Source organism: Aptenodytes patagonicus, chromosome 25 (assembly GCF_965638725.1).
Source record: "Aptenodytes patagonicus chromosome 25, bAptPat1.pri.cur, whole genome shotgun sequence".
In the NCBI taxonomy this organism is placed as follows: Eukaryota; Metazoa; Chordata; class Aves; order Sphenisciformes; family Spheniscidae; genus Aptenodytes; species Aptenodytes patagonicus.
The window spans coordinates 2,865,369-2,892,206 of NC_134973.1; the positions used below are offsets into that span (position 1 = coordinate 2,865,369).

The following is a 26,838-nucleotide window of genomic DNA, read 5'->3' on the forward strand; positions in this document are numbered from 1 at the left end:
CCAGTGAGGCTCTGCCAAGCAAAGCGGCAGATCCGACAGGCCCGGAGGTCCACCGGACCCCCTAACAGCATCCAAAAAGGGATGGGGGGTGCGGAGTCCCTGGCTCCATCCGAGTCTGGGCTTCGGCAAAGGTTTGAGAGAGGAAGAGCCAGGCAGAGACAGCCTCCACCTCTCCCACAACCACTACGGATCTCTCCGAGACGAGCAGAGCTTAGAGACGGTTCATTTTAGCAGTAATTTCTGCTGCTTCTTGAAGCTCCCTCTGGGGTCCTGGGGCTCTCTGACCCAGCCAGGACAGCAGCTCACCAGCTTGCTCACGGGGAGGGGCATCCCCCAGCTCCCCAGGCCCCATATCACGCGCCGATTTTGCTGAAAAACCGAGAAGTGGATTTAGCGCCGAGTCACCTCGAACCCCGAGGTGACCAACGAACCCCCGCTGCAGACCGGACTGTGGTGAACGCCTGGCAGATGCGGCAGTCACCAGTAGAGAACTTAGGGTGGTTAACCCTCGCCCCTCCTCCATGGCTTAAATCTCATTTCGTTTCAGCAATTGCCTTCATGCCCCTGCATCTCTGGAGAAAAGCTGCTAACGAGCAGCGGGGAAGACAGCAGCTGAAGGAAACGTCCCGCGTCCATGCCAGAAGCCCCCACAGGGAGCAGCCAGCACAACTTGCCGTGCAGGGAAGGATTTTCTGTATCAGCATTATCACCGGGGCACCACCAGCTCTGCCCCCTCTGCTCGCTGGGGACAGGCAGGGCCGACCGCCGGCGCAAACTGCGACCCAGCATTCGCAGGTTAAGCCAACCAACGTGAGATACTGCTAACCCACCACGGCTGGGTTACTGCAGCTGTCCTGGGCAGACCAATTACTTTTACACTCCTAAATCACATCTTTTTTTTTTTTCCCCTCCAAGACCAGTTAAAAAAAGTGAAAAGCACACCGAGTAAAAGAAGTTTTGCACGTGCTTCGTAGAAGCGTCCCAAAAGACTTGGACAACAGGTTGCACATACGTACCCAGGCGGTTGTAGACTCCTGTCTGATCGGCGACTGCCTGCATCCAGCTACTGAGGAAGCAGGGCAGGAGATGACCAGTCTTTACTTTCGGAGGGCACTGACTCAATTTCTGCACGGTCTCGGCGGCGAGGCTTTCCCCATCCCTGAGGAGGTTCAAGAAGCATCTCAAAGACATTCATTGTCAACGCTGCATTGGCACTCAGTGGTCCAGATGTTCAAATAAAGGATAAGTCTCCGCACACACGATACAGCCTGCGTGCAGAGATGTTAGATGGGATCTGTCCCAGAAAGAGCCTCACGTTTGTGAGGCCCACATCAAACATTCATCCACCATTTCTGAAGGCAGTCAGATACAGGGATTCCCTATTTCATAGCCGATTTCTGCATTGTGGAATTTATTCTGTTCAGCTCTTCAGTTTGTGTACTAGCACTTAAGGTATCTGAGTAAAAATCTGAAATTATTTCACTGGCAAAAGCACCAGGGAGAAAACTGTGTGATGAGGGAGGCAGCGAGGGACCACGTCCCACCCGCAGCCTGCCCCGAGAGCGGCAGAAATACCTAGCGTGGCAGCCAGACAGCAGGTCTGGGCATCTTCTAAGGGGACAGGGCAGACTCCGCTATTGAATTTGCCGCACTCATCACCTCTCACTCTAAGAAAGCTGCTAGAGTTAAATGTCTCACCCAAGGGCTGTGAGATAATCCCATTTGCATTCAAAGGAACTGATCCAGACACTCAGAAGAGAAGGAAGAACTGGGAATTATTCTCTTTAATCATAATGTCAAGGGAGTGCTGTCCTGCATCGCCCTGTTTTGTGCACAGGCAGAACACAGCAGCAGATCAGTCCTTTGATTTCCTATTCCACGATCAATTTTTTGTCCCCCAACCTCACTTTCCATTAAGAGGAGGCAGCTGACGAATCGACCCACATCACAGCTCCCAAACTGAGCCTCCAGCAGAAGCCCAAAACCTCGAGTCTGTGTAAGTGTGCCAGCAGCTCACCCTCCGACGTCTTCCAATTGCTACCCCAGGCCAGGTGTGCCGTCCCCCCGAAGCCCAAGCCCATCTGGTGACGAAAGCCATGCTCGTAATGCACTTTACGCAGTAGGTGTGTGAACTGCACCCTCTTTTCTCATCTCACGTTATAAATACCTGAGCTACAAGAGGTGATGTTCTACCCGTTATTGCATTTTATCTACTCGTTTGTTGCAAGTCTGTCCACCCCTACCCCTGACGACTGTTCTAGCGCTCTGCCTGCTTCCCCGCAGCCAGTTACCGCCTGTCTCCTCCACACCATCAGATTAACCCAGCAGAGAAATGCAGTTGTGCGCTCTTTAGTGGTACCAGCTGACACAATGAACAGAACACCAGAAACAATGACGTTCCCCCTGCAAAGCTGTGGATATATAAATACTATCACTGGCAGCAAACTCCACCCCTGCAACCGGCCTCGAGAACCTGCCTGATGATGCCAACACCTCCACCCTGACTCCGCTCCACGCCAACAGAGAGTCATGTGCAAAGTCCTGATTGTATTTGATTTGGTAAAGTGCAAGACACTGCAGCAACAGAAGGCTTATCGGTGCAACTTTGTACAAGAGACAACTCTGTATGTTAGCTAAGAGGTGCCTTAAAAGCACCTCTAAGATCTTTTCAGGGATGCTTTGAGGCCACCAGAGGATGACAGCAGATGGGAACTAGACCTGTCACACCTCACCCTCCGATACCCACCTCTGTCCATCACTGGAAGCGCTGGGAAACATACAGGACCCAAACCAGCCTCCTTCAGCCACAATTAAAAAAGGAGCCAACAGCAACTGCTAGTGCCTTAGACCATTCACGTTGAAATCTACCATACATCCTTACAGTGCAGTACTACACAGCAAAGCGTAAGGCAGATATGTCAGACTCGTCCAGTTCGTTATAGGGATTGGTATAATGAGGGCACACCGAACAGCCTGTTCTTCTGAAAAGGAACCAGTCTAGCCTCTTTCCCCCACAGTCCATCATACGGCAGATTGGCGCAAGTTCAGAGACGGCGTCGCTTCAAGGAAGCCCTTGGATGCGATTCTTCTCAGAGAACCTGCTCAGTGCTCGATGAGGAAATGTCCAATAACCTCCACGCAGCGTACGGGTTGAGTTCATCCTGGTCTCTGCAGAGTGCCCACACGTACAGCATCCGCAGAACCTTGTCCTGGAAGGAAAACCCTGTCATTAGAGCGTGCGTGATGGTCACAGACCTCCTGGCTCAGAGCTGATGGGGACATGCTCCACACTTCCTCCAGAGATTGTTCTTGTGATTTCGCTCTCTGGTTCTAAGCCCGAAGGTCCCCGATAAGGACAGCTCCAGCAACATCTACTAGATCCTTGTTAGAAACTTACCACGGCCAGGAACAGATAAACTTTTGATTTCCAAAAACAGAACTAGGGTTTCCAAATCTCTCTGGCTGACATACATTAACTGGCACCACTGCCAAGTTCGATAATATTTGACCTTATTTTTAAATATAAATTTCTGGTTTCAAATTGGTTCGGCCGCCAGGCTGTACTGCTCTCTGTAACCTTCAATCAAGTTTAGGCTCTTTCCTGCGGCTCTAACTCTGCCTCTCCCACATCAGCCCGTGAGCTGCATCCCCTCCCCACAGCCATATCACTAGTTCTCACACCTCAATTCGAGCAGCTCAAATTAACCAGAAATTATCATCACCAGGTCTGAGGAAAGCCAGAGAGTGAAAAAACCCAACATTTATCAATGAAAATCAGATCAAACCAAGCCCAGCCACAGCGTTAGCCACAGACACACACTAATTCTGCAATCAAGTCTTTGCTGTGCAGACAGTGCTTTCACCATACGGGGTTACAGACTGAAACAGAGCTATAAGCTTTTCCATCCTTGATGCATGTAATGAGAATGCCAGCGGTTTTGTTCATAGTAAGTGAGTAAGGATGAAAGCCGTATCTCAGCACATCCTGAGGCCATCACTCACGGTCTTATGAAAACAACTCCCTGAAGAGTCACTGCAGCTACCTGTGACAAAGTCTCTGCCTCTCCCAGGAGAGAGGTGACACTGCCCATCAGAGACTGGGCTGCCAGGAGCCCAAGTCTGGCACGGTGTCACAGATCCATTCTGCAAATCAAAGGTTATTTTGATTTTATCATTTAACCATCAACCATGGAGAGTATTTCCCCCAGATAAGGAAGTATCACTGAGGGATCAGTGTGCATTGGCTCAGCTCCCAGATGTGTACTTAACCACTACATTTTTGATCAAATGTGTGAATCTTTATAGGTTATAATTTAGGTACACGAATGTGAGGGGGGAGACTTTCTGTACCAGACCAGTCATTAAAAAACTAATGCTTTAGAACTATCACATATCATAAAGTCATTTTTTTCTTGCTCAGTGTTTCAGAAGATTTAACTTGCTTCAGCTCTGCTCAGAAGTGTTAAAAATGATTGAAAACTTGAGTCATACAGATGTTTGGGATATGTCAGAAGGAAGAGCAGAGGGGACAAGAGAAGAAAAAGAACAAAACTTTTGCCTGCTCGAGACGGGCTGTACGTTGATGTACTAGCCACAGCAATGCACAGATCTTTCCCGAGTATAAAACACTATGTATAAGCTCAAGATGAAGGGGGCAACGTAACTGATTTAACATTGCCAGTTAGAACCTTCATTTGTATGACTTTCGTGATTCGTGATTTTCAAAGTCCGTTTCGTAAGATTGTGTATGAAAGGCAATTCAATCACACACTCCAGCATCAAAGCTCTGCTACATCCAGAAAAGTTCATGTTCTTGAACACAGGATTTCTGAAGGGATGAATAGCAGATAAGCTTAGAGTTGCTGGTGATCTCGCAGCATGCAGTACTGAACGAGTAGCACGGCTTTCTTCCTGGAAATGAGATGTGATGAAACATAAAAATTACATGTTTCCAAAGCGGAGAGATCTCTGGCTTTCTGATCTGGTGCTTTAATTAATAGGGTACATCTTAATCCTCAATGTACAGCGCATGCTGCTGCGTATATTCACAGAAAGTGGGGCAGCAAACATGCATGGACTCCCAAAGGCAGATTTCTATCATGGCCATGCATGCAAGGCGAAAATTTGTCCTTTAATCCCACAGTCTGCTATGACAAACAGCATCCTCTCTCACAGTCCTTCAGGACCTAATTTTAAAAAGATTCCCTTGACTTCGCAGCATTGCTCGATGGGTTGTCTAAGGCCTCGTTTTCCCAGATTGATTTTGTGGTGCTCCACGGGGACCCGCTACATTAACTACCGCAACACCTGATCCAACCCCACCACAGGCTGCCTGGTCTCCCCACATCTCACTGGGGGTGAGCTTGCAGCACAGCAGTGGGAACTTCAACAATCGCAACTAGGTAAAATACCGCAGCAATTACAAGCATATGATTTCTATTTAGAGTTTACAGTTTGAGGCTCCTTTTCCCTTGAACGTCATTTGTTCAGTACTCCGCAGGAGCAGCTCAGCAGTTAACACCAAATCATAGTTACCAGCCAGCCTGCATCTGACATTTGATTAAAGCCTAAGTTTTGTTTCCAATAGAGAATTTCAATGCATCTCCTTGATTTATTGCTGCTCCAGAGAAATCAGACAGCAAACAGACATTGATATCCTGTTCAATAATTATCACATGAATATCTATCTTCTAGGAACGCAGTAATTTAATGCAAGAAATCACTATATCAGCTGTTCCTCCCCTGCAGTTGATGTGACAGGTTGTAAATCAGTCCAGATGGGCCCCCTCATTAAAATCAGTCCCTTTTTTTGTAAACTTACAGCCTGGACTAAAGAGAATGGTTGCAAAAAGCCAATATTTATTAAATGCATGTATTAATTTTAATGGCAGTCTGCTAGAAACTGCCAGCTCCAGGCATTTCACAATGTCCCCCATTATATATCATTAAGCTACTTAAACATTGCACAGACACAATGCAAGCCAGAGCTGTCTGGATAGCGAGCCACTTGAGAACAAAGGTATTCCAGAAAAAGCACGGGCTCCTCGAGCCTGCTGTGTCATTAACTCTGGTAACAAGCGTATTCTGTGGTTACATCTGACAGGCTCAGTCTAGCATCGCTCACAACAGAACACGCAGGCTGGACTCGCAGTGTTAAAAGCTAAACCACAGCGAAGTGCAATCCACAGAGATGCCAGAGATTTGCTGCACAAATCACCCTGTGTCAGAGGTTCCCATTAGAAGCCTGTACCATGTACAGCATTTAACACAACTGGACATGGGAGAGTTTCGTGGAAGTGAAGGCTTGCGGCACTGTAAGACATTTTGTACTAGTGCAGGGAGGCAGCAGCCAAAAACATGAACTTCTACTTCCAGTTGTTTACAGCGATTTTCCCAATCTCTTGCAAATGACTTAAATTTTAACTCCAGCTCCCACCCTGTTTACCAAACATCATTGCGCTCTGTTCTTACGGTGCCCTTTATGAAAGGAAAAGGGAGAAAAAAAAAGAACGGGATCAGGTGGAAGCTGTGTGATGGAGCTTTAATCAAGAGCAGGATAGATCAATTCTGTCCCGGAGGGTGCCAAAGGAGCAGAACTCACAGGAGGCAACTGCAGGCAGGGAGCGTGCTGGCCAGGCAGAGAAAGCGCTGCCGGTGGTCATAGCTCCAGCTCCTCTCCTCACTGTGAATTTAAAATACCCCTTTCTCTGTCCATTCTAGATGTTTGCAGACTCTCCTCATATACGATAATGGGTCATATCTCGATTAATGGGTCATAACACTTGGAGTGTGACAGGAATAAATAGCCCACACTGAGCTGGACCAAGACCTTACCCGCAAGATGCAATATTACACACACCAGTGGCTGTGGTATGTGTGGACACCCACTGCTCTAGATGCACCTAGATGAATCCGTAACAACTGAGATGGCTAGCAGGGCACCCGGGGAAACCATACGCAGCCGATGAGCATCACTTACCGGATCACCTTCCACCACTTCCCCTTTCTGGTTCTTAATTACCATCACGACCTGAGCCTGAAAAGTGATGATTAATACCGGTCCCTGCTCCATCATCTTCCCCATAGCCAGCTGCAATGAAAGAAAATTCCATTAGAAAACAGACAATTTCTGCAGATTAATGTAAAAGCATCGAGTATTTAACACAACTGCTATGGCTTGACAAGGGTAACAGTCCCATCTTCTCCCCGAGCTGAATCTAGTTATTTTAATCAGGTTATACCTGCTTTGTTCATACAGATGCTGTAGACCTTATTGCAAAGCATTTTCCCCAAAAACTTTCCCTGTACTTAAAAGCTTTCCCAAAATTGTTCTGAAAGTTGTCATCGTTTTTCCAAGTCTAAAAACTTGGGAAACGTGAACAAGCTCTGTTCCATTATTTCCAAATTAGAAACCAAAAGAAACCCTGCTCTTAAAAAAATGACATTTTCTGAAGAAAGTACATCAACTGAAGTGTTTTTCTCTTGCTTTTCAATGAATCTTTGCCATAAAGTTGTACTGAACTAGATAAAAAGAACTAAGTAGCAGAAAGACTTCAAGGTGAGAACCTTTTGTTTGACAGGATTTTTTTCTCTATTCTAAGATCACTCCATTAAGTATTGGAAGAACTTATTAACTGACATGCAAAGAGGAATGGAAAATTAAGTTTTGTTTCCCAAAACTGTACTCTTAAAAAATACAACCCTCTTTCTGCCTCTGTTGTGGGAATGCAGTACGCTACAGAATAGTGTCTTGCTCTTGAGTAACTCTGGAGTTACTGGCTATGTTACCCAAAAAGGTAATCATACTACCTCAAACTTAAGGTAGCATGATTATACTCTTTTGTGTATGAGAGATACTGTTTCAAAAACATTGCATTTTATCACATAATAAAGAATGTATCACAAGACACAGTTACAAGACCGTCCCATAATTCACAAAGGCATATATATATATTTTTTTTTTTTTTTAACTCTCCCCTGAGGAAAACTCAGCACTACTGCAATGCTCCTTTGCTTAATCTGAGGGAATCGGTTCCCTAGCTCTGCATTAACTCACACCATCCCAGTCCACGCCACATTTCTGGTACTGGCCTGATTCATTCAGCAATGCCTAATGCCTTCCACCCAAGTATCAAAAACCAGATCTCGCAGCTCTTTGTCAGGCCAATTTCCGTGACAGGCATTTTATATGACACCTCTTGGCTTTGGTAATTTGACAATATACATTTGCATGTGGGTTTCAAGGAGGAGGAGGAGGACCATATCACTGACGAGGCTGTATCCCTTATAGGCACCAAGACTTCCATACTGGTATCGCTTTATTTTTTAGTACTATGATCCCAGAAAAATTCTATAATCAAGACAGTATTTGCATCACTCCTCCCACACTAAGTTCAGAAACCCCGTTTCACAAGTCACACGCTTAAAACTACATCTAGGCAACCAAATAAATAGTCCCAAGAAATATCAAGGATCCAAAATTCCACTAAACTTAAAGGCAGTAGTTGTCTAGTGAAGTAGAGAGTGCTTCAGCAAGTACCTGGAGCATGAGTTCAGATGCTTATGTTTGAAAGACTTGATTTTAATTTTAATACTGCCAACTTTGCAGCATGTGAATTCCCTTAAATCTTCTAAATGGGTTTTTTTTTTCCAAACTCACTGAACTGTTTTTTCTGGATGAGATCACTCAACGTACTCCCATAAATCTCCTCTAGGGAAACGCATTTAAAAATTTGAACACCCAACACCCTTTATCCCCTTTGCTTGCAATACAGACAGCATAACAAGAACTGCACTTATTTATGTTCCATGCCAATCATTTTCCAGCTAAGAAGATGCAATTTTCTTGAGAAACTTCATGCGAAGATACAGGCATCTAAAACAAGTTAATAACAAAATGTCTTGCCAGCCACCACTCAGAATCCGTGCACAGCTCTATACTAATTAGCACCTACAGAGGAAAAAAAATTATTTAGCATACAATGATCTTGAGTCTCCTAGACACTAACAATACAGAAAAACCTTTGATTTAGATAAGATGCTTAGAAAAAAGCAATCATGTTTATTACTTCCATAGCTTTACTTTTGTTAGAACACATTATTTATTGCTGAAGATAATCAAGAGAATTGCAGATGCCACAGAAATTTTCCTGCTCATTTGGCACATGCTTGCAGTTAATATCCAGAGTTACTGAAGAGGTAGGAATGGCTTCCTCTGAACCCAGATGGATGAGAGAAAATGAGAAGCCTATCAGACACCGAGGCAAAACAGTCCTAGGAAGAGGACCAGACAATAGCATTTTGTGTTAGGAGATGCCCTGCAGATGACATTCTTGCTCCCTGTGAAGATACGTGGTCATTAATCAAGTCAGTTCCCACTGATCTTCTGTAGGGCTACACAGGTCAAACTAAGTCTCTTGCTGTAGGGCCTTTGCTCAGATGTTTCTGGAGCTTTCCTGCACCCACTCCAGTTTTTTAATGATGTGGGCACAAAAAGAGAGACTCCTGCACAGGGCTGCAGATAGAGAAAAATCACCATCGGTAGTCCTCCTTTCAAGCAAACCCCCAACAGCATCAGACTTTGTTCTCTCGGTTTTCCATGACGGTTGCTGAATCCTTCCTGACTTCTTGTCTTGTGACCGCAAGTAAGAAACATCTGGCCAGCCAATACACCCAACAACATCTGGAACAGCTCTCACTCTCTGAACAACGTCCTTTTATCACCATGCTCCATTTCCATCTCTGCCTGAAAGCTTCCAATCCTCTGCTTCCTTACCTTGGACCGGATCACCTCTGGGTTCAGACCCCTGTTAAGTAGCTCTGTGTTCTCTGTTCCTACAGGAATGACCCTGCAGTTGGCTTTACGGTAATTGTCTGAATGGATCCGGCGTATAATTTTATTGAGGATAACACTGCACAGCTGCAGTACATTGGACAAGTATACTATAATACTTGGTTCCAACAGAAGCATGTAGTGAATGTTGCTGCCTTTGAGTTAGCGCTTTTGATGACAAAGGCAAACAGCTGATCTGACTTCAGACTATTTCCAGGTTTTAAAGCACTAGTGTACAGCTGCCCTGTTCCCCTCCTGCCCTTGCACATTTCCTTTGAGGCAGAGCTGGTTGTGGGATATGAAAGGTCTGACTAAAGGGGGTAATTTCTTTGAGATACCTTTGCCATTGAAGGAAAGATCTGAAAGAAAACTTGGGGGCCAGTGACAGATGACACAAAAGATCTAATTAAACGGAAGTACTACTGTAGACTTACTGCTAATTGGAACAATAACACCTCTGGCTCCTCAATACAGGAGAACGCTGAGAGCATTACGACTGTGCAGACATTTGGCCGCAGTCCCCAGCTACCAACACTGCTCCTAAGGAGGCGACGGCTCCACTCACAGCCATTACCTCCCTACTCATCAAGAGCCACCCAGAACAGCGGTTAAGTCTCTCTAATAGCCATTCCTGCACGGCACAACCTCAAGTCACAGAAGTACTGCGCATTATCATCCAGAGAAAGCGCCAACAAAGCCTTTCATGAAAGCACTGGGTCAGAGCTATTTGCCTTTATTATTAGCCTTTCTCAATCTATATGCTGGTGATTTAGACCAAGGTGCCCTGGCAGAGAGGAGACAAACCACAATGCTGTAACTTAGGCTTGATCACACAGTAGCGAATCTGCTCTCCCTTCCAGCAGCAGTGATCTGTTCCTCTGTTAGCAGAAATGGCGAATACCAGAGCAGCCGTGAGGCAAAAAACCCAGCAGTCAGAGCCAAGAAAAAAACCCCTCCTCAGGTCCTGAGTTTCTAATTCATCCCCCAAGGTGAAATACAGAAAAGGACACTCACATCAATGTTGTCAATGTCAAGAATCCTGGAGTGGAACTGGAGACCCATGGCTTTGGCTTGCTGGATGGGATGAGCAAGCTGACTGTAAGTCTAAATGAAGCAACAAACACGTTACACGTTTGAATTTGTTCTGTCACAAAGAAAAAGGGATTTTCTGCTTAGAGAGAACCATCAAAACAGATAAGAATAAAAGTCAGGTTTTTTGCAAATATGCTGAACACACATGTCTTACAAGGTATCAAACAGCTACATCAAATGCTCTGGGCTTCGCATAACCAAATTCTCACTAAAAAACCCACCGCCCCTGGACAGAACAGGAGATCCATCATTCACAACAGAGTATGTACAGCAAGCGCACCTGATAGCCAAGGCACTTGCTATTTGACAGCAGACAAGGAGAAACAGTCTGGGAACCAAGCTATTTTCCTAATACCCAGCCAAACCCTGGAGGCAGACCAGCGTTTTCTGGCTCCTTTTAGGCACATGCACATATGCTTCATTATTTATGCATCGAGAACTGTTGTTGGGGATAGTGAATTTCTACTTGCTTCCAGCATTATCACCATATTCTTGGCAGGTATGAACGAACAGGAGGCAGTCCCTACCTACCTCCCCACCACGGATCTTCTAACCTTCATCACAAGCATTTAAATGCAAGTATCCTACAGAAGTATACTGGCAAAGTCACTAGAGTGAAGTTGGAGCTACAGATCAGGGATTCGGAGGACAGTAGGCAGACACAGCTCTGTGAGCCACAAACTATATCTAAGTCAGTGGGCTGGCAGCACGTTACCTGCCACTTAAATAAGTTTTTGCCTTACTGCTTTGTATTCCAACACTTTAGTGACCAGTATCACAAACTTAACACTTGTGGCATAATTCTGTTCAAGAGCCTTTATCTCCTGGATTCTCATTAATAGGACTCCCATTTCCTCCCTTGGCTTGTTTTACAGATGATTCTTGACTTACGAGCTTAATTTATAACTACAGCTAGCTTAGAAGGGCTTGCTTTTTGTCTTATAAGCTGCAGTGAATCTGCTACTTCCCTGTAGAGATTTGAGAGGAATTCTACGGAGTCATTTCAAAGGTTGCTTGAACCAATAAAGAACTTTCTTTACTTTCAGACTGCCTTAAATATCTTACTCTTACATACTGCAATATTGTTACAAAGATGTTAAGCACAAAAAATTAAATATGAAAAATTGCCTTTTCCAGCGTGCGCATTTCCAGCCCTCTGGTGGTGGTGATCAGTAAGGAGACCATTCACTTTAAGCAATTAAATTCTTTAGAAACAGAACAACTATGGCTCTGCGTTGCCTACAACACAATTATTTTGGAGCAGAGTGAAGACCAGAACAAGTGTCCATCTATGTTGTCAGGAAAGGATCTGCTTTCATGAAGTTAAGTGGACAATAATACAATCACTGAATTGCAACCAATTCATATTCACCGTTTCAAGAAGTGGATCCAATACTGAAAATCTATCCCAGTACAAAAACAAAACAGTTTTTGTACAGCAAAACAAAATTCAGTTTTCTGCAGTGAGACTACCCAGGCTGCAGATTATCTATGCTGCAATTTCAGAAAAACTTCAGCCTGCCAGGATTATTTGCTGGGATATTGCAGTGGAGTTGCGTTTGTATAGTAGCTCCAGGGACAACTTGACCCTGTAAGCAGAAAAGCATCACCTTTTTGGGTCAGCTCAAATGTCTCTGCACCTTCTCACCCCACATCTGGGATCCAGGCTCTAATAAAGCCCACCCAAATCAAGAAGGGCAGTGCAGAACTGGAGCTAGTTAAGACTAGTTTGAGCTTAGCTCTCGATTCGCTATCTGTCTCTAAACAGCTCTCCTCTCATATCCAGACTATTCCAGAAGTCCAGCACGTACACTTGACTGCGTTAGTGTTTTACAGTATGAACATGTTAGATGGGGAAGCAGATGGGCAAAGCAGGTAAGCAACATCATAGATACAACAGTTGGACAGCCTGCAAGCAAAGAAAGCATAATACACCTACTTACAAGAGAGAATCGTTACCTTTTCAGACAATTTTAGTAGCTCTACTTACCGCTTCATAGCACCAATCTTTGAGGATATCAAGCTCTCCAGACATCATAGCCTAAAAGAGAAAATCAAATAAAATATGAACATTTTAAAACGCCTCCTATGTCAGAGAGTTGAAATTATCAGCACTTTCAGCAGCAAACTACTTTAATTCCTACATCTTGTGAAACCCTGAAGTAGGATAGGAGCTTCAAAGAGGAACAGCAATAAGAACTTCTATAAACACACACGTACTGAGTCAGACGTACATAAACCTTTTGATAATTAAGATAAAAGCTATCTTGAACCTTCCTGTCCAAAAAGTCAGCAGAATGCACACTACCCAGAAATCCTGGGAGGTGGGATCTAACAGAAGCAGGAGTACAAACCAGAAGTAGATCTACAGTTTTCAAGACTGCGAAAAATTCAGGGCGCAGAATGAACAGAAGAATCACGCTGCAACTCATGAAAAGGTTTATCTTTAAAACACTGTGTAATAAAGACCTGGAATTCATAACAAGACAGATGCTGGGAATTTAGCAGATTTCAAAATAAAGTTAGTTATATGCGGCAGGGCGTTTTTCAGTCGAATGCCTATAAATCTTCATACTTGATGGCATCTGTAAGCTGGCTGCCTACAGTTTGAAAAAACCTCTCCTATGAAAAATTCATTCTCCAAGAGTCAAGAGCGTATTTTTTTGCAGCTTGCTGTAGTGACATGGCACCGTTAGGAAAAGCAGATCCACCACAACAGGTCTGTCTTATTTCACTGTCGACACTACAGTTCCAGTCACAGATCTGATACACAAGTCAGTCGCTACAAAGACAGCAGTGACAAAACCTAACTATGCATCAGTTTGAATGTTTGAAGCACCAAATTATTTTTTATTCATCCTATAATGCTACCTCATGACTAGAATATCATAAATATTTCTACATGTGTATTAGCATGCATCCATTTGAGATACGATCACTCACTGCACTGTTTTGTAGGATGAGAAAAGGAACACTTTGCTCTCTCTCAGCATTTGTTTATCTCTTCAAGCCTCAGTTTTTCCAGTCTCATACAAATCTCCCACAACAATTTCTGCTGTACTTCTTCAAATCCCCTACTTTCACTCTGTCTTCTCTGACATACTGTTACAGTGAGAGGAACTATATCCTTTTATACTTGCGGTCACATCCTTCACCAGTGCTATCCTCTGAGTGGTTTTATACTTTAGTCTTTAGAAGTATTAAGTTCCACATACTTCCTTGACTAGTGCCAGAAATATTTTCAGTGAACCATTTGTCATGACCTGGTCTTCTCCCCAAGCAGTTACAGATCACTTAGAATCCAGTAGTACCTAGTACATTCTTTCCCTTATCAATATTTGAGATCATCATTTGCCCAGGACTGTTCATTCACCTACTTCAGTTTGATCCCTCTGATGCCCATATCATTTCTCATGGGAGAAGATGGTTAGTTGTTTTCCAGGCCAGAAAAAAAAAACCTGCTAGTCTACTAAATTATGAAATATGGTTTTAAACTAAATTGTTAAGTGGGATCCAACTTCTTTTTCCCAAGGTTATCTCATGTTCTCTGCAAAGCTGGATGCTTGAGAAGGAAATACTGTCCCACCTTTTAATTTTAGCATCAGAAAAATAAAAGAAAAATCTTCTATGTTACAGTAAAGGAAAAAAATAAAACAAATGCATCATACTCTACCTCCACCTTACCTCCAAGACATTGGGGATTATATCATACTCGCATTGCTTTAAAAACCGATCTTTGTCAAAGGACGGATCCACTTTGAGTATCTCTGTCAAAACCTCGGACATTTCTGTCTTCGAGAACAATCCACCTAATAAAACAATTCAGTGAGACTGGTGGCATGACAACTGTCGCCAGAAAACAAGAGAAAGACCTTTGGTTATATACCAGAGGGAAGGAAGAGTCACCTGGGAACAACTGCAGACTTTAAGTTAAGCTTGAGATTTATCCCATACAAGCACTTGTCATCGCACTGCACTTCTGATCCAGTAGCAGGTTGCTACGCTGCATGATACTGGATAATGATCCATGCAAAGTATTATAAAGCTCCAGAATCTGTCCCAAAGGTTAGTAACACATGGAGGGCAACAGCACTGACAGTCACTGGGAACAGAGCTAAAAGGCTGGAGATGCACTTTCACAGCAATGATGAAACATTACCTATTAAGTCAGTGACTTTGTCTGTGACAGCTCTGGAAGCTCGAATGAATGCGTTATCACTTTCATCATACTTCATTTTCATTTCAAAGAACCCTGAAAGGAGAGGAGACATGAGCAGCAGTGTCCTTCCACTACATTCCTGAACTAGGAAACAACACGCAATGGGTTGCAGAGTATGCCTGCTAGTTCTCTTCTAAATCGCTCTGTTGATTAACAGGTTTCAATTTCAACAGTTACTCTTCTCCTCATCTTCCCGCAATGTTCTCAGCTATCAATAACTGTCACTAGGAGAATGATGGTTTCTCTGACTTCAGCTGCCAGAAACTCTGGACCTTCTACGCAGATTTTCAGATAGAAAATACACTAGACTTGCTTACACCAGTAACAGCCTGCTTGCACCCCTTGATTCAGTCTGCTACAAGGGGCAGCAGGATGTAGCCATGTGAAACCAACACCAGAAAGTTTAACTGCGGGGGGGAGAAATCAAGAATAGACCTTAAACCTTGCCAATTTTTAACAAAATAGCAAGACATCAGTAAGGATGCAGTTTTTAAGCAGCTCTATGTACTTCTCAACCTTGATACGAAAGCAAGCCAAGCATGTCACAAAACTACAGAAGTCATTGATGGGGAAGGAGAACTCTGACAAAGCAAAATCTCAAAGGCAGAAAGAAGGGCAGGGGGTGAAGCAAAGGGGGGAGGGGGGGGAAGCTATTTAAGCAAGCAGGCATTGTTGCAACAAACTAAGGGCTGAACCAACCCATTATCTGCCTCTGGACATCATCAGATGAACCAGAACTGCAGAAGGTAGTTGCAGGATAATGGGCCCTGCAGGGAAGCTTCTTCCCACCACGTCAATTAATAATTGGAATCCTGCCCTGAAGCTTATCCTCCTTCCAAAAAACAGAGTGTTCTCGGTACAGGTGGTACATAAAGGGAGAGCACACATAATTAGAGCCTGGTGCAGCCACATCTGCAACGTTGCCTGAATTGCAAAACCACAGTCTTGGAAAGATGCATAAAATCTAGAGAATGCACAGAGCTCGAACAGATGGTACACGACTGGAGGATGCAACATGTGGGGAGTTTTAGGAGCTATGAGCATCGCTCCTTGGAAAGGCTAACAAATGGGATGTAAAAACCCATTCTTGGATACCTCCTAAGGAGCTCCGCTTTGAAAGAAGTTGGGAAGAAACACAATCCAAAGTTAATTATATGTTGCACTTTTACACGATCTTTTTGTTCCTTAAGTCGTTTACCCTGCAGTACACTGGCAGCGATTATTTTGATTTGTTGAAGGATTCTGGTCTCAGGCTTCTTTATGCCTTTCAGAAACATTAAGTGTCGAGATAACTATCAAAAGTTATTGCCCACTGCAGTACAGATATTCAGTATTTTTAGGTTTTGCAATAAAAACAGAAAGGAGGCAAAGTCCCACACATTCTGGAGTTCTAAGCAGATGACAACAGAAACCAGCTCACTGAAGACAAGATTTTTCCTCGTTATAAGCTCAAGGTCAGGAAGAAGAGATCTGCCTGCCCTCTCCCTGGTGACATACATGCATGCATGCCCTGGCCTCTTCCCAGTGCCAGAGTAGATCTGACTAGAAAAAAAAAAAGTAGAAAAAAGAAGAACAGAGTTCAATTCTCTTTAAGCAATGGCAAAAGCAGGTTTTGGTACCTACAGGGAGCAGGGACCGATCAAAAACAATGCCTGACTGGGGGAAGGGTCCGAACACAGATGGAGCAGCTTGGAAAAGCTGCAATGTTGTCAACTACGCCCACCTCCCATTCACACCACCTCACCGCAACAGCTACAGCAAAAAAAAAAATAAATAAATTGCTATGATTTGCATTATGTTGAGACTAGTTGCACAGATGGCATCAGATCCAACACAGCAAGAATCAGAACAGGGAAAATAACGTGCTACTCCTTTGTCTTTGGAACACTTACTATTGAAGACCACATTGTTGTCCTTGAAATCTTTCCACTGCTGATACCATTTTGAGTCTTTATGCAGCACCACACCCATGGCCTCCCTACAAAGTGCAGAAGACATGGATGGGTACTTGTGAACAAGTAACGTGCAGCCGAGTGAGAATAAAAAGGAGGACGGCCTGACGAATATCACTGCAGCATGCAGCATCACTGAGGCTGATACGCCACATAAATGATACACGACTTAGTGGAGCAAGACAGTAGAGAAAGCAAAGGAGGTCAGGCTTAGCCCTGCCAAACGTAACTCAACAGCAAGATGTTAGAACTGAGAAAACCTAACACATGTGCAAGTCAAAATTCTGTGTCAGAACATTATGTACCCACTTTATAATTTTAAGTGCCCAGTTTCACTATCGGAAGATTCAGTATCATCAACTTAACGCTGGAAATTTGCTCTCAGACCTACCTGCTCTGCTAGGTCACGCCTCACCCCACAGCCTCGCTTCAGCACTTGGATTTTAACCATCCCTGACCTGTAGTTAAGTTTTCAAGTTTTTATCAAATTATACACAGAAACATTCACCCTAAATTACATCCAATACGTACTCATTAGCTTCAAATATTCGCTCCTCTTTAATCCTCTCGCCTGAGAATTCCGTTCTTTTTCGTAGTCGCTCCGGACGTTTGTAAGGACCAGTCTGCCCTAAAACACTTTCATCTATTTCCTTCTTAACGGTTTCCACTCCCTGAAAGGAAAATATCCCTATTAGGTTGATTTACCATTCCCCGCCCTTTCCCAGAAACTGAAAATCACTTCTGCTGAAGAAAAAAAAAAAAAAAAGAAAAAAAAAGATAAGAGACCACGAGATATTCTCCTCTCCTTTACTCAGCAAATGCTTCTTTGCTGATGTCTATTGACAAACACGCCAGTACCAAGGACTTCTGCTTAAGAAGTTAAGAGTCTAGGACAGCAAATGGATGGTTGTATTGAATCAACCTGAAGAAAAAAAAACAATATAGTAGAAGCTATGGAAACAGTCAAACCTTACAGCTGATAAGGGGTAACCTCTACAGAGTTTAAATTGGAATAAATCAAGTCAGAGGAAGGTAGACATATCAGCACCAAACAGCAGCCAGCAGCTGCCGATAGTATCACAAGTCCCAGGTAAAAGGAAGAATGATTCCTAGTACCCAAAAGTAGAGGAAAAGAGACTTCAGGATACCAACAACTAACTGCGAAGCCACCCGAAAGGTCAATAAAATCCAGGTTCTAGGCCCAAGCTTAAACAAACAGAAGCATCGCTTTCCCCAAAACAAGGAGCCTCACTTTTTACAGAATTCTACACACCTTCTAGCTGAGAAAGCAGCTTCGAAGCAAACTGGTTTTTGCCAGAGAAGAGATGTGAAAAAAAAATCACAGTAGCACAGCTTATACCAAAGGAGAGGGAGGAGATATTCTCCCTCTTGGGTGAGGCTGCATCAAGAAAAAGACTTGATAAATCTGGACTGATACACATCTCATCAGTGACCCGCTACACCCTTAGTTCAGATTTTACCAAGAGGAAGCTGCATCCTACTGCAACCATTGCTGGGAACTTTGTCGTACACTTCAACAGGGATTGGGACTAAAAGGCATTTTTAGTGTTTCTCCTTCAGCTTGGCTGCTCTACTTTTAGTACTTAACTTTAGAGCAGTACTTTCTCTAATGACTGTACCTACAAAAGATCGGTTGCACAATAAGTACGCTCTCCTATTACAACTAGACACATGCAGGCAGAAAGGGATTTTATATATACTCCATATACAACTTTTTCCCAATCTGCATTTTTATTGAGGACGTGTAAGTTACGTAGCCCAAAGCACCATGTGGCTTTATGGGGGGGCTGTTATTTTTCGACTTTATTTTATGCAGGAATTTTCTGGAGAACACACCAAGTGTCCAACGCAGCTTTGCCAGCATAAGCCATCCTCCCCTACTGAAAGTTCAGTGTGACTCCTTCCTGAAGAAAGCTGCAACAGCGCTCGGGGCCTAGACAGAGTAGATGCCAGAGATCTGATAGGAAGCAGCAGAAATTGGAATTTAAGTGACTTTAAACATCAAGCAAATAAAAAGCTCCAAAGCTCAGTCTGTTCCTACTGACTGTAAAAGACCATCTGAGGGACCTGGCCAAGAACAGAACAAGACACGAGCCCCCGTGGGTATCACCTAGCTCTAGATTACACAAATAAAATACCTCCTAAATACTGAAGCAATGGGGATCTCAAAATGAGACTGCCACTACAGTTTCTAAGACAATGTATTTAGTTTTCTGAAGCAGTAGACTCAATATTCTAAGTTCTACATACATACTAGAAAGTATAGCAAAGCTACAAGAACTGCTTGCAGCCTATAAAAGCTCTGTAAATCAGTTAACTTAAATCTGACAATGAATCAAAAGGTTTATCCATTTACAGGGAAAACAAATCTTTAAGCCTCAAAAAATTTACTTTAAGGTCCTATAAAATCATTGCCTGCTTATAAGGTCTGGCCTAGCAGCCTGCTTCACAGAAAGAACAAACAGTTCTTAGATTGGGAGGCTGCTGGAGTAAGATAACAGGTTTCATTACAGAAAAAAGAAAAAAAAGAGTGTATAATGTGATCTGCAGCTACGGCTAGAAGTGACTTTTAGCAGATGCTGTCTTATTAGAAACACAGAAAGAGGGGAACAGGCATGACTGATGCGACTGATACTCCGTCTGACCTGGGACCTCCTCGTTCAAGGGCTAAAGCCAATGCTTCAGAGGAGGCATGGGAAACCAGTCAAGGGGAACGCTTCTTTTTAGGCTAATTGCCAGTTGATTGGGTGACATCAAAACACATGAGCGCTTACATATTTTCTAGAAAAGGAGAGCTTTAAGCATGCCAGTTTGTCAGTCAGTAGTTCCCAAGAGCACCACCAGTACCTGTCTACAGAAGACATTTACTACCCTACTCCACAAGCACGGCAACCAGTTTTTCCAGTAACACATTTCAGCAGAAGCTCAGCTGCTCGAGACTTACGCTTTTCTAGGGTTCCTGAGTGAATGCTCGACCTGCAAAATACATCTCCTGAATTTATCAGCTTATTCCAATGGCTCACAAGGTCTCGCTATAAGAGTTTTGCATTTAATTTTATACTCAGCACAAACTCGCACATAACTTCCACGTTAATGAGCTGTGTCCACAGCGCTGGGTCCTACAGAGGCATAGGACTTACGTACCTGAGAAATAGCTTTGAAGGCTGCTGTCTTGCCTAGTTTCTCCCCTCCTTTTGTCACAGACTCCGCAGACTGCTTTGCTGTTTTTGCTGCTTCTTCCACGCCTTCCTTTATCTTTCGGCCAAGATCACTCTTACTTACTTCATCCAAACTCTGCAGCAAAACAAAACAGGAAAGAAAAGGTCATTTCAGGGGAAACAGGTGAAAACTTATTTTAAGTCCTCTTTGTGAATGCTAAAGACCTCCTAATGCACACACGACAAGACTGACCAAACCTAAGGTGAACACACAGTTACACGTCACAGGGGAGACTTACCGCGACACCGTGGCTTGGCACTGCAGCATTAGCCAATACCTCTGTGCAGAACAACGATTTTGGCTTCTCATGGGACCGTACGCATTTGTAATAGCTGCTACCCATGCATTTAAAAAAATATTTTTCTTGACATCAAAGAGAAGGACCAATGATGTCAGAGTTAAAATGCCCCAGCCCTCTCCTTCGAAACCATCAGGTACTTCTTAAGAGAAGGTATAGAAGTGGTTGAGATAGCTCCTGCAAAATCAGGAAACGCTTTTCTCAATTCAACATCTTCATATGCATCACTTTGGCTGTGTTTACAGAGCCAGGATCTCGTATGCAAGAGGTTAAAAGGACTCTGCCAGTAGCTGGTCACCCTTTCATTCTGCACCAGCACACATCAGATCCTCGAGGATCTTGGAAAATCTCACTGGCAGCAGGCAACCAACCCTGGATGGGTCACAAGCTACAACCTCAGAGGAAAAGAAATGACAGGATAACAGTACCAAATGCTTTTCCCTGTTTTTCAGTGGGATTTGGCTAATAAAGATGCTTACAGCACCCTCAAGAGTACTGAAAAGATACTGGTTATGTCCACGTTAGCAAAGAGCATTACGTCCAGCTCCTAACTGTACACACAGTTAAGCCGCTACACCAAAGCACATGTAGACAGAACGAGAGTGAAAGGGCACAGCAGAGAGCGAGGACCGAGTCCACACAAACTTCATATTGCACAGAGTTTAAGTCCGGTGTTTGGCTGGCTGTTTCCCAGCGGGCATCCTGCACCTGACTGCAAGTGTTGGGAACAACCACACCGGCTTTGGTCTTAAACCGCTGCCGAAAACAGGTAAGTGCACTCCACTCCGGAGCGGCCTAGCTACAAGCATGAAGTCCATACACCTCAGCTGACAGATAAGGAACAGCCTCCTAAAGCACCTCTCAGCTGTAACTTACTGCAGAAAATCTTGTACCCCCTTTAAGAGAAAGGGCCGTAAGTTTTCAGTCACTGCTGGTTGCAATTTAATTGCTCTAATCAGTAGGAGGGATAAACAAGACTCGGGTGCCTGGGAGTAACTGTCAGGGTGGCAGACACCGCAAGAACAGCCCTTCTCCAACTCTTCTAGCTCAGTGCCACCTCCTGGGTACTGACAGGTCTACAGTGGAAGGAAGGCTAACGATAAACCCAGCAGCAGGTCTTACAGCCAGCTGACTAGCAGGCACTTTCGCCCCAAAAGAGTGAGTAGGACCGGCAGTGTCCTCTCCCGGATCTGCTCTCTCCTCCTCCTCGTGGCAGCCCTGGAGACTCACAGCAGTTGGTGCAGGCTGAGCACGCAGGAATCACCGGGTTACCAGAGCAGCAGGCCCTGTCCTGTGAGTCATTCCCCGTCTCCTCTGGAAGCAATGGGGGGAGATGCTGAATGGCTGTGGACTCACAACGGCGCCCATGCTGAGAAGGGGGCAGAAAAGAGGGAATAAGGAATAAAAGGTCTTGCACCCCACTGAGGACTGCCCAAATAGCCCAGTTTTTGGGCCATTTGGCCCAGCTGAATTCACAGATACCGTAACACTGCAGATCAGCTTCTACAGGTGCCACATGCACCTGATTTATTCCATATTCAAAACACTATCAGGAAGACTCCTCAGAAATTTACTCCAGAGATAAAAGTCAAAGCATACTAAACACTCAAATACATCTGCTGCCTAGATGAACTCGGACAAGAAATGAAGTAAATGAGCACAAGCTGCAGTGCTTAGTCCCAGCCGAAAAAATAACTTGAACTCAACTGCTTAAAAGCAGATCTACATAGACACAGTGACCTTTAAAGTCTGAGCCTAGAATGGAAGACACTCATACCTGTTAGGTATGAACGATGCCTGCTCCTCCAGACATTTTGTTATTCCCAAGACACACAGAGCCACGGGACCACTTACGGCACGCTAACTTAGAGGAGAGCACTTCAACTATCTCACCAGCACTTCTACTTACAACACCTGGAGCCTCTGATGTTGCAAGTCTGTTTCAACCTGCAGTAGGAAGCCAGAAGCCCTATCACATTAGTAGCAAAAAGCGTCAGTGTGAAGAGCATCACGTCTCCTAAAGAACTTTCCAGGGTGATCTCCCAGCGTTGCTCTAACTGCCCTCCAGTGGAAGAACCACCTTGAGGCTTTTTTTACTGCTAGGCAATGCAGAACCATAAGGACCGTCTCCAGTCTCCAAATCTGAGAGGAATCACTGGACAGTGCCTGTCCTCTGACCATACACTAACTAAGAAATCTATCATACACTATCGCTGCAATTTTGCTAAGGACTCTGGCCTTAAAGATTCAGAATAGTGATCACCTCTGGAATAGCAACCACCTTTCACCAAGAAAAAAGAAAGGGTGATAATTCAAATGCACACAAAACGCATAACCTTAGAGCAGAACTGCCTTAGGGAAAGGTTCTTCCATAGCTGTGTTTTACCTCTTTAACTGTACCAGTTATTTCTTCAAGTTTCTTTTTAATCACTTCTGAGGTCTTCACGGTTTCAGATTCAATGGTTTTCTGTGGAAAAAAACCATGCTGCATGTAACTATGAGGACAGAAAATACTCAAGAACAGTTCAGCACGTAGCACACCCCATTAACGCTGTAATTGAGGGCAAAAAGAGCTACATCCTAAGGAGCACACTACTTGAGTAACCAGCGTCAGCATTTCATTTTTGCAAGTAATGTTGTTTATAGTTCTTCAAAGAATGCAAAAGAAGTATTTAAATACTGCCAACATTAAATTTAACATCTCATTATTTTATCTGCTCGTTATTTGCAAAATCCAGCGAAGGGTCTGCTGGAAAGATTTTCCACTAAAAAGAAAAAGAACAACAAAGCACTCTAAGGCATCCATTTACCAGTCACTATTTCCAGCCAAGCAGAACTTCTCATAAAAATAGGGATGCTGAACTAAACAGTTCATTTGCAGAAAGATTCAAATTTACATTCAGAACAGCAATAGCTCAATGGCTGGGCAACGAAAACATCAAAGGAATTCATGAGGAAGACTTACATATTTCCTCCTTGCTTCTCGAAGCGCATCAGATTCTTCTAGCTTTTTAGCTTCATCTCGGAATTTTTTAATACTTTCTTTCATCTCCTTGTTTTTTGCTAATTCCTGTTTGATGTTCTCCACAAAACCTGATATAAAACCCTTTCTTCCTCCAGAAGAGTAACATCTAGACTAAAGAAAACCATTACGTGTTGTAGAATCCAAAGAGACATTCATTTAAAACAAAGCCAGCTGGTAGATTTACTGAAGCCAAGCACTGGGTCACTTCTAACATATTTAATGTTGTGGGAAACATACAGCTACCTTGAAAAAGAAGCAGCTTACCCTCAGAACAGCCAGATGTCCAACACGTTTCTAACGCCCCGTGAAGTACATCTATATAGCCATTAAAAAAGCCACTTCTCCAGAGGACGTTTAACTCCAGAGGTTAGTTCAACACTAACCAGGCTTGAAACAATGCGGTAGATGAAGCTACTAGAGCACCACTCCTCAACTCTGTCACTTGGGACTCAGCTAGTACAAACCTCCTTGAATTCGTCAGATATACCTTAAAAAGTGGAAACTTTCAACCTAGAACTGGTGCTTCTCAGAAACATATCCACATCTAGTAGATCAGTACTCTAATGGGAAACCACCTGCGGCCTGAAATAAAATAAAAATTGAATAAAAAAAATTCAGCCGTTAACCAACCTGATGGATGTCTAAAACAGGCCTGCTCATTCTATACACCGTACCCCTGTGGACTGCAGGAACTGGGTATCTTCTGGATATAAGCCATATGCCACTGATGAGACATTTCTGCAATGAAAACGTAAGATCAGGTTAGCACATAATACAGGATGACAGCAGTCTTAAAGAGCCAAGGAAGAAAGGAAAGAATACTGCAAATAGACAATATTCACTGGTCTTCTGGGAACACATCCTAAGTGCTGCCAAGAAACATTGGAGGCTGGGTTGAGAAGAGTCATCCATAAAAACCCTGTTACGTGTTTGAGCAGCACTATAGCCGCTTACAAGTTGATTTCGATAAAACCAAAGTTGCAGCCCAAAACGGGGCAATACACTTTTCACAATCCCTTGAGAACCCTGATTTTATGAAAACGGTGATGCACAAGTAAATCCATCCTTGAGCTGAAACATCTGTCAGTGATGAGAAGCATATCGTTTTTTCTAGGAAAACTGGCTCCAAACACAACTCTCTCCCAACTGTGGAGGAAACCCAGGACCCCTCCGTATGTATTTGTGCTGCCTGAAGTCAGAGGCAAACACCTTTCGCCTCAAGTCACAGAACAGAAAAGAGACACTAGATGACGGAATGATCACTGAGAAATTCTGCTGCACTTTGCTGAGATCACAAGCTGCAAATTCTTGCATCACGTGGCTAATCCTTCAGTCCATCATCCTATACTGAAAGCAGACTATGCAGAGCTCGTAGATTCTTGCCTTTACTCCCCTAAAATGGTCCTTCAGCACTGACCCAGCTCCTCTTTCCCACATTCTGGGAAAATCTCTTCAGCCTATCCTTGGCCTCCGGTCAGGCAAAAGCTGCACCTTTTACCTCAAACTAACCTCCTGTTCCTGATGGGCCTGCGTGACCAAATCGTGCAAGCCAAACTCTTTCTCTGCAAGACCATCTCTCAAACTGCTCACCCTAAAAAATAAAAAAACCCACAAAACAAAAACACAGACAAATCAAATGCGCTTTGCCACTAAAAGACTTTGGAAAACAATTTGTAAGCTGAGAATATTTATTTCTGCGTCCAAGCTAACAATAACATGCCCGCTTCTTTATCAGGCTCCTAGCCGTTGAAAAGGTTTTGTAAAGAGCCGCTCTGTCCGGTCCTGTGGCTTCAGTGATGGCACTGCCAAACACCACAAGCTAAATCTAGACTTTACATCTGAGAAGAAGTAATGGTGTAATTGTCCCACATATCCTGCTGGCCCAAAGACATGCATTACATTAACTCACTGGTTTCCACATTTCTAGTAAGTCACATCTTCTAAATTCAGCTCCCTCTTATTTATTGGCTCCGTAGTTAGACCTAACTTGGATTGCTGAATTTTAAAGTGTCAAGTTTATATCAAGGAAGGAAATGTTCTCCATAGCCTATCTTTGAACCTTGCCGCCCAAGCCATCGCTGAGGCCAGGCTTTGTAGCAAGCAAGAATAAGCTAGATATTATATGCATACCTTAAAAATCTGTATTAACTGTAAGAACGGCATTAAAACTTGGGGCAGATTGCCTGCTGGATTTAACTGACTGCAGCTCTTGACCAAAAGGCACATTTCTTCCACGCTACTGAGCAGAAACACTTAATCCCATGTTTAACTTTGGGCACAAAAGATCAACCACCTCCAAGGCATGTCACTCTATAAAGTGGCTTTTAAAGCCAGAACCTTTGCATTCAGTTCACACATCCGTTCACCTGCTCAACACAGGGGAAAAAAATCATGTTTAAATTTAAGCCTTGCAAGAGGCCATCAGTGGAGCAGCTCGGCATCACGGACAGCTCTGTGAAGACTCTCTGGCAGCTCCAAGGCCGACCTGGGCTAAGCTGGCCTGGGCTGTCCCTTGCTGAGCTTGATGGCAGCGCAAGCAGGGACGCTGAAGGGGGAAGAGGAGCCACTGCCTGGTTCCACCTGCCCCCTCGCTACGGGCCCGACAGCCCTCAGGGCAGGGCCTGAGCCGGGCCAAGGCGGGCAGGTCCCTCCGCGGTGCCTCCACCTCAGCAGCTCCGGTACCTCAGCAGCTCCGGTACCTCAGCAGCTCCGGTACCTCAGCAGCTCCGGTACCTCAGCAGCTCCGGTACCTCAGCAGCTCCGGTGCGGCCGGGCAGGGGGTGAGCAGGAAGGGGAAAGGAGGGAGCCGGCACCGCGCCACCTCTCCGGGCCGGCACCCACCATCCCGGCCCAGAAGACCGGGCGCCTTCCGCGCCGCCCCGGCACCGCCGAGGCGCTCAGCCCCGCCGCTCCCCCTCACGGCATCCCCAGCTCCGGGCCGGCCGGGCCGCGCCTCACAGGGCGGCGGGCGCGGCCCGGCGTCGTCTCCCGCCGCCCCGCCACAGACCCCACGGCGCCTCTGAGGCCCGCGGAGCCGGCCCGGCCCGGCCCTCGACGAGGGCGGCGGCTCCCCCGGCCGCCGCCCCGCGCTCACCCGGCAGCCGCCGGCCCCCGCCGCCATCTTCCCAGCCCGGCGTGTGACCTTCGCGCGGCGCCGCGCAGTGACGTCACTCCCGCGCG

General features: G+C 44.7%; 1 protein-coding gene across 4 annotated transcripts; it reads right to left on the reverse strand.

Moving 5' to 3' along the window:
* Nucleotides 1–2,836: 2,836 nt before the first annotated feature.
* TIMM44 (translocase of inner mitochondrial membrane 44) lies at nt 2,837–26,792 on the reverse strand. Of its 4 annotated transcripts, none has more exons than XM_076359124.1 (14): nt 26,753–26,792; nt 24,289–24,396; nt 23,599–23,769; nt 23,020–23,100; nt 20,261–20,410; nt 17,627–17,766; nt 17,036–17,121; nt 15,084–15,176; nt 14,609–14,733; nt 12,915–12,965; nt 10,847–10,936; nt 6,980–7,090; nt 4,044–4,143; nt 2,837–3,209 (listed from the first exon to the last, which is right to left on the reverse strand). In XM_076359124.1, exons 1-14 carry the CDS (start codon nt 26,777–26,779, stop codon nt 3,157–3,159), a joined length of 1,386 nt encoding a protein of 461 aa, XP_076215239.1. In that variant the 5' UTR covers nt 26,780–26,792; the 3' UTR covers nt 2,837–3,156. The 4 variants fall into 4 exon arrangements, with proteins under 4 accessions (XP_076215239.1, XP_076215238.1, XP_076215240.1 ...); XM_076359123.1 differs by having other exon boundaries at nt 4,003–4,143; XM_076359125.1 differs by lacking the exon at nt 4,044–4,143.
* Nucleotides 26,793–26,838: the final 46 nt, after the last annotated feature.

What these genes read in the sequence shown, in the direction of transcription:
- TIMM44 (XM_076359123.1), bottom strand. Translation starts at nt 26,779, where the DNA reads ATGGCGGCGGGGGCCGGCGGCTGCCGG. An exon ending in CGGGGGCCGGCGGCTGCCGG is followed by an intron (nt 24,397 to 26,752) that starts GTGAGCGCGGGG and finishes TTTTCATTGCAG; the next exon opens with AAATGTCTCATCAGTGGCAT. An exon ending in TTGACATTGACAACATTGAT is followed by an intron (nt 7,091 to 10,846) that starts GTGAGTGTCCTT and finishes CTTTCATTGCAG; the next exon opens with CTGGCTATGGGGAAGATGAT.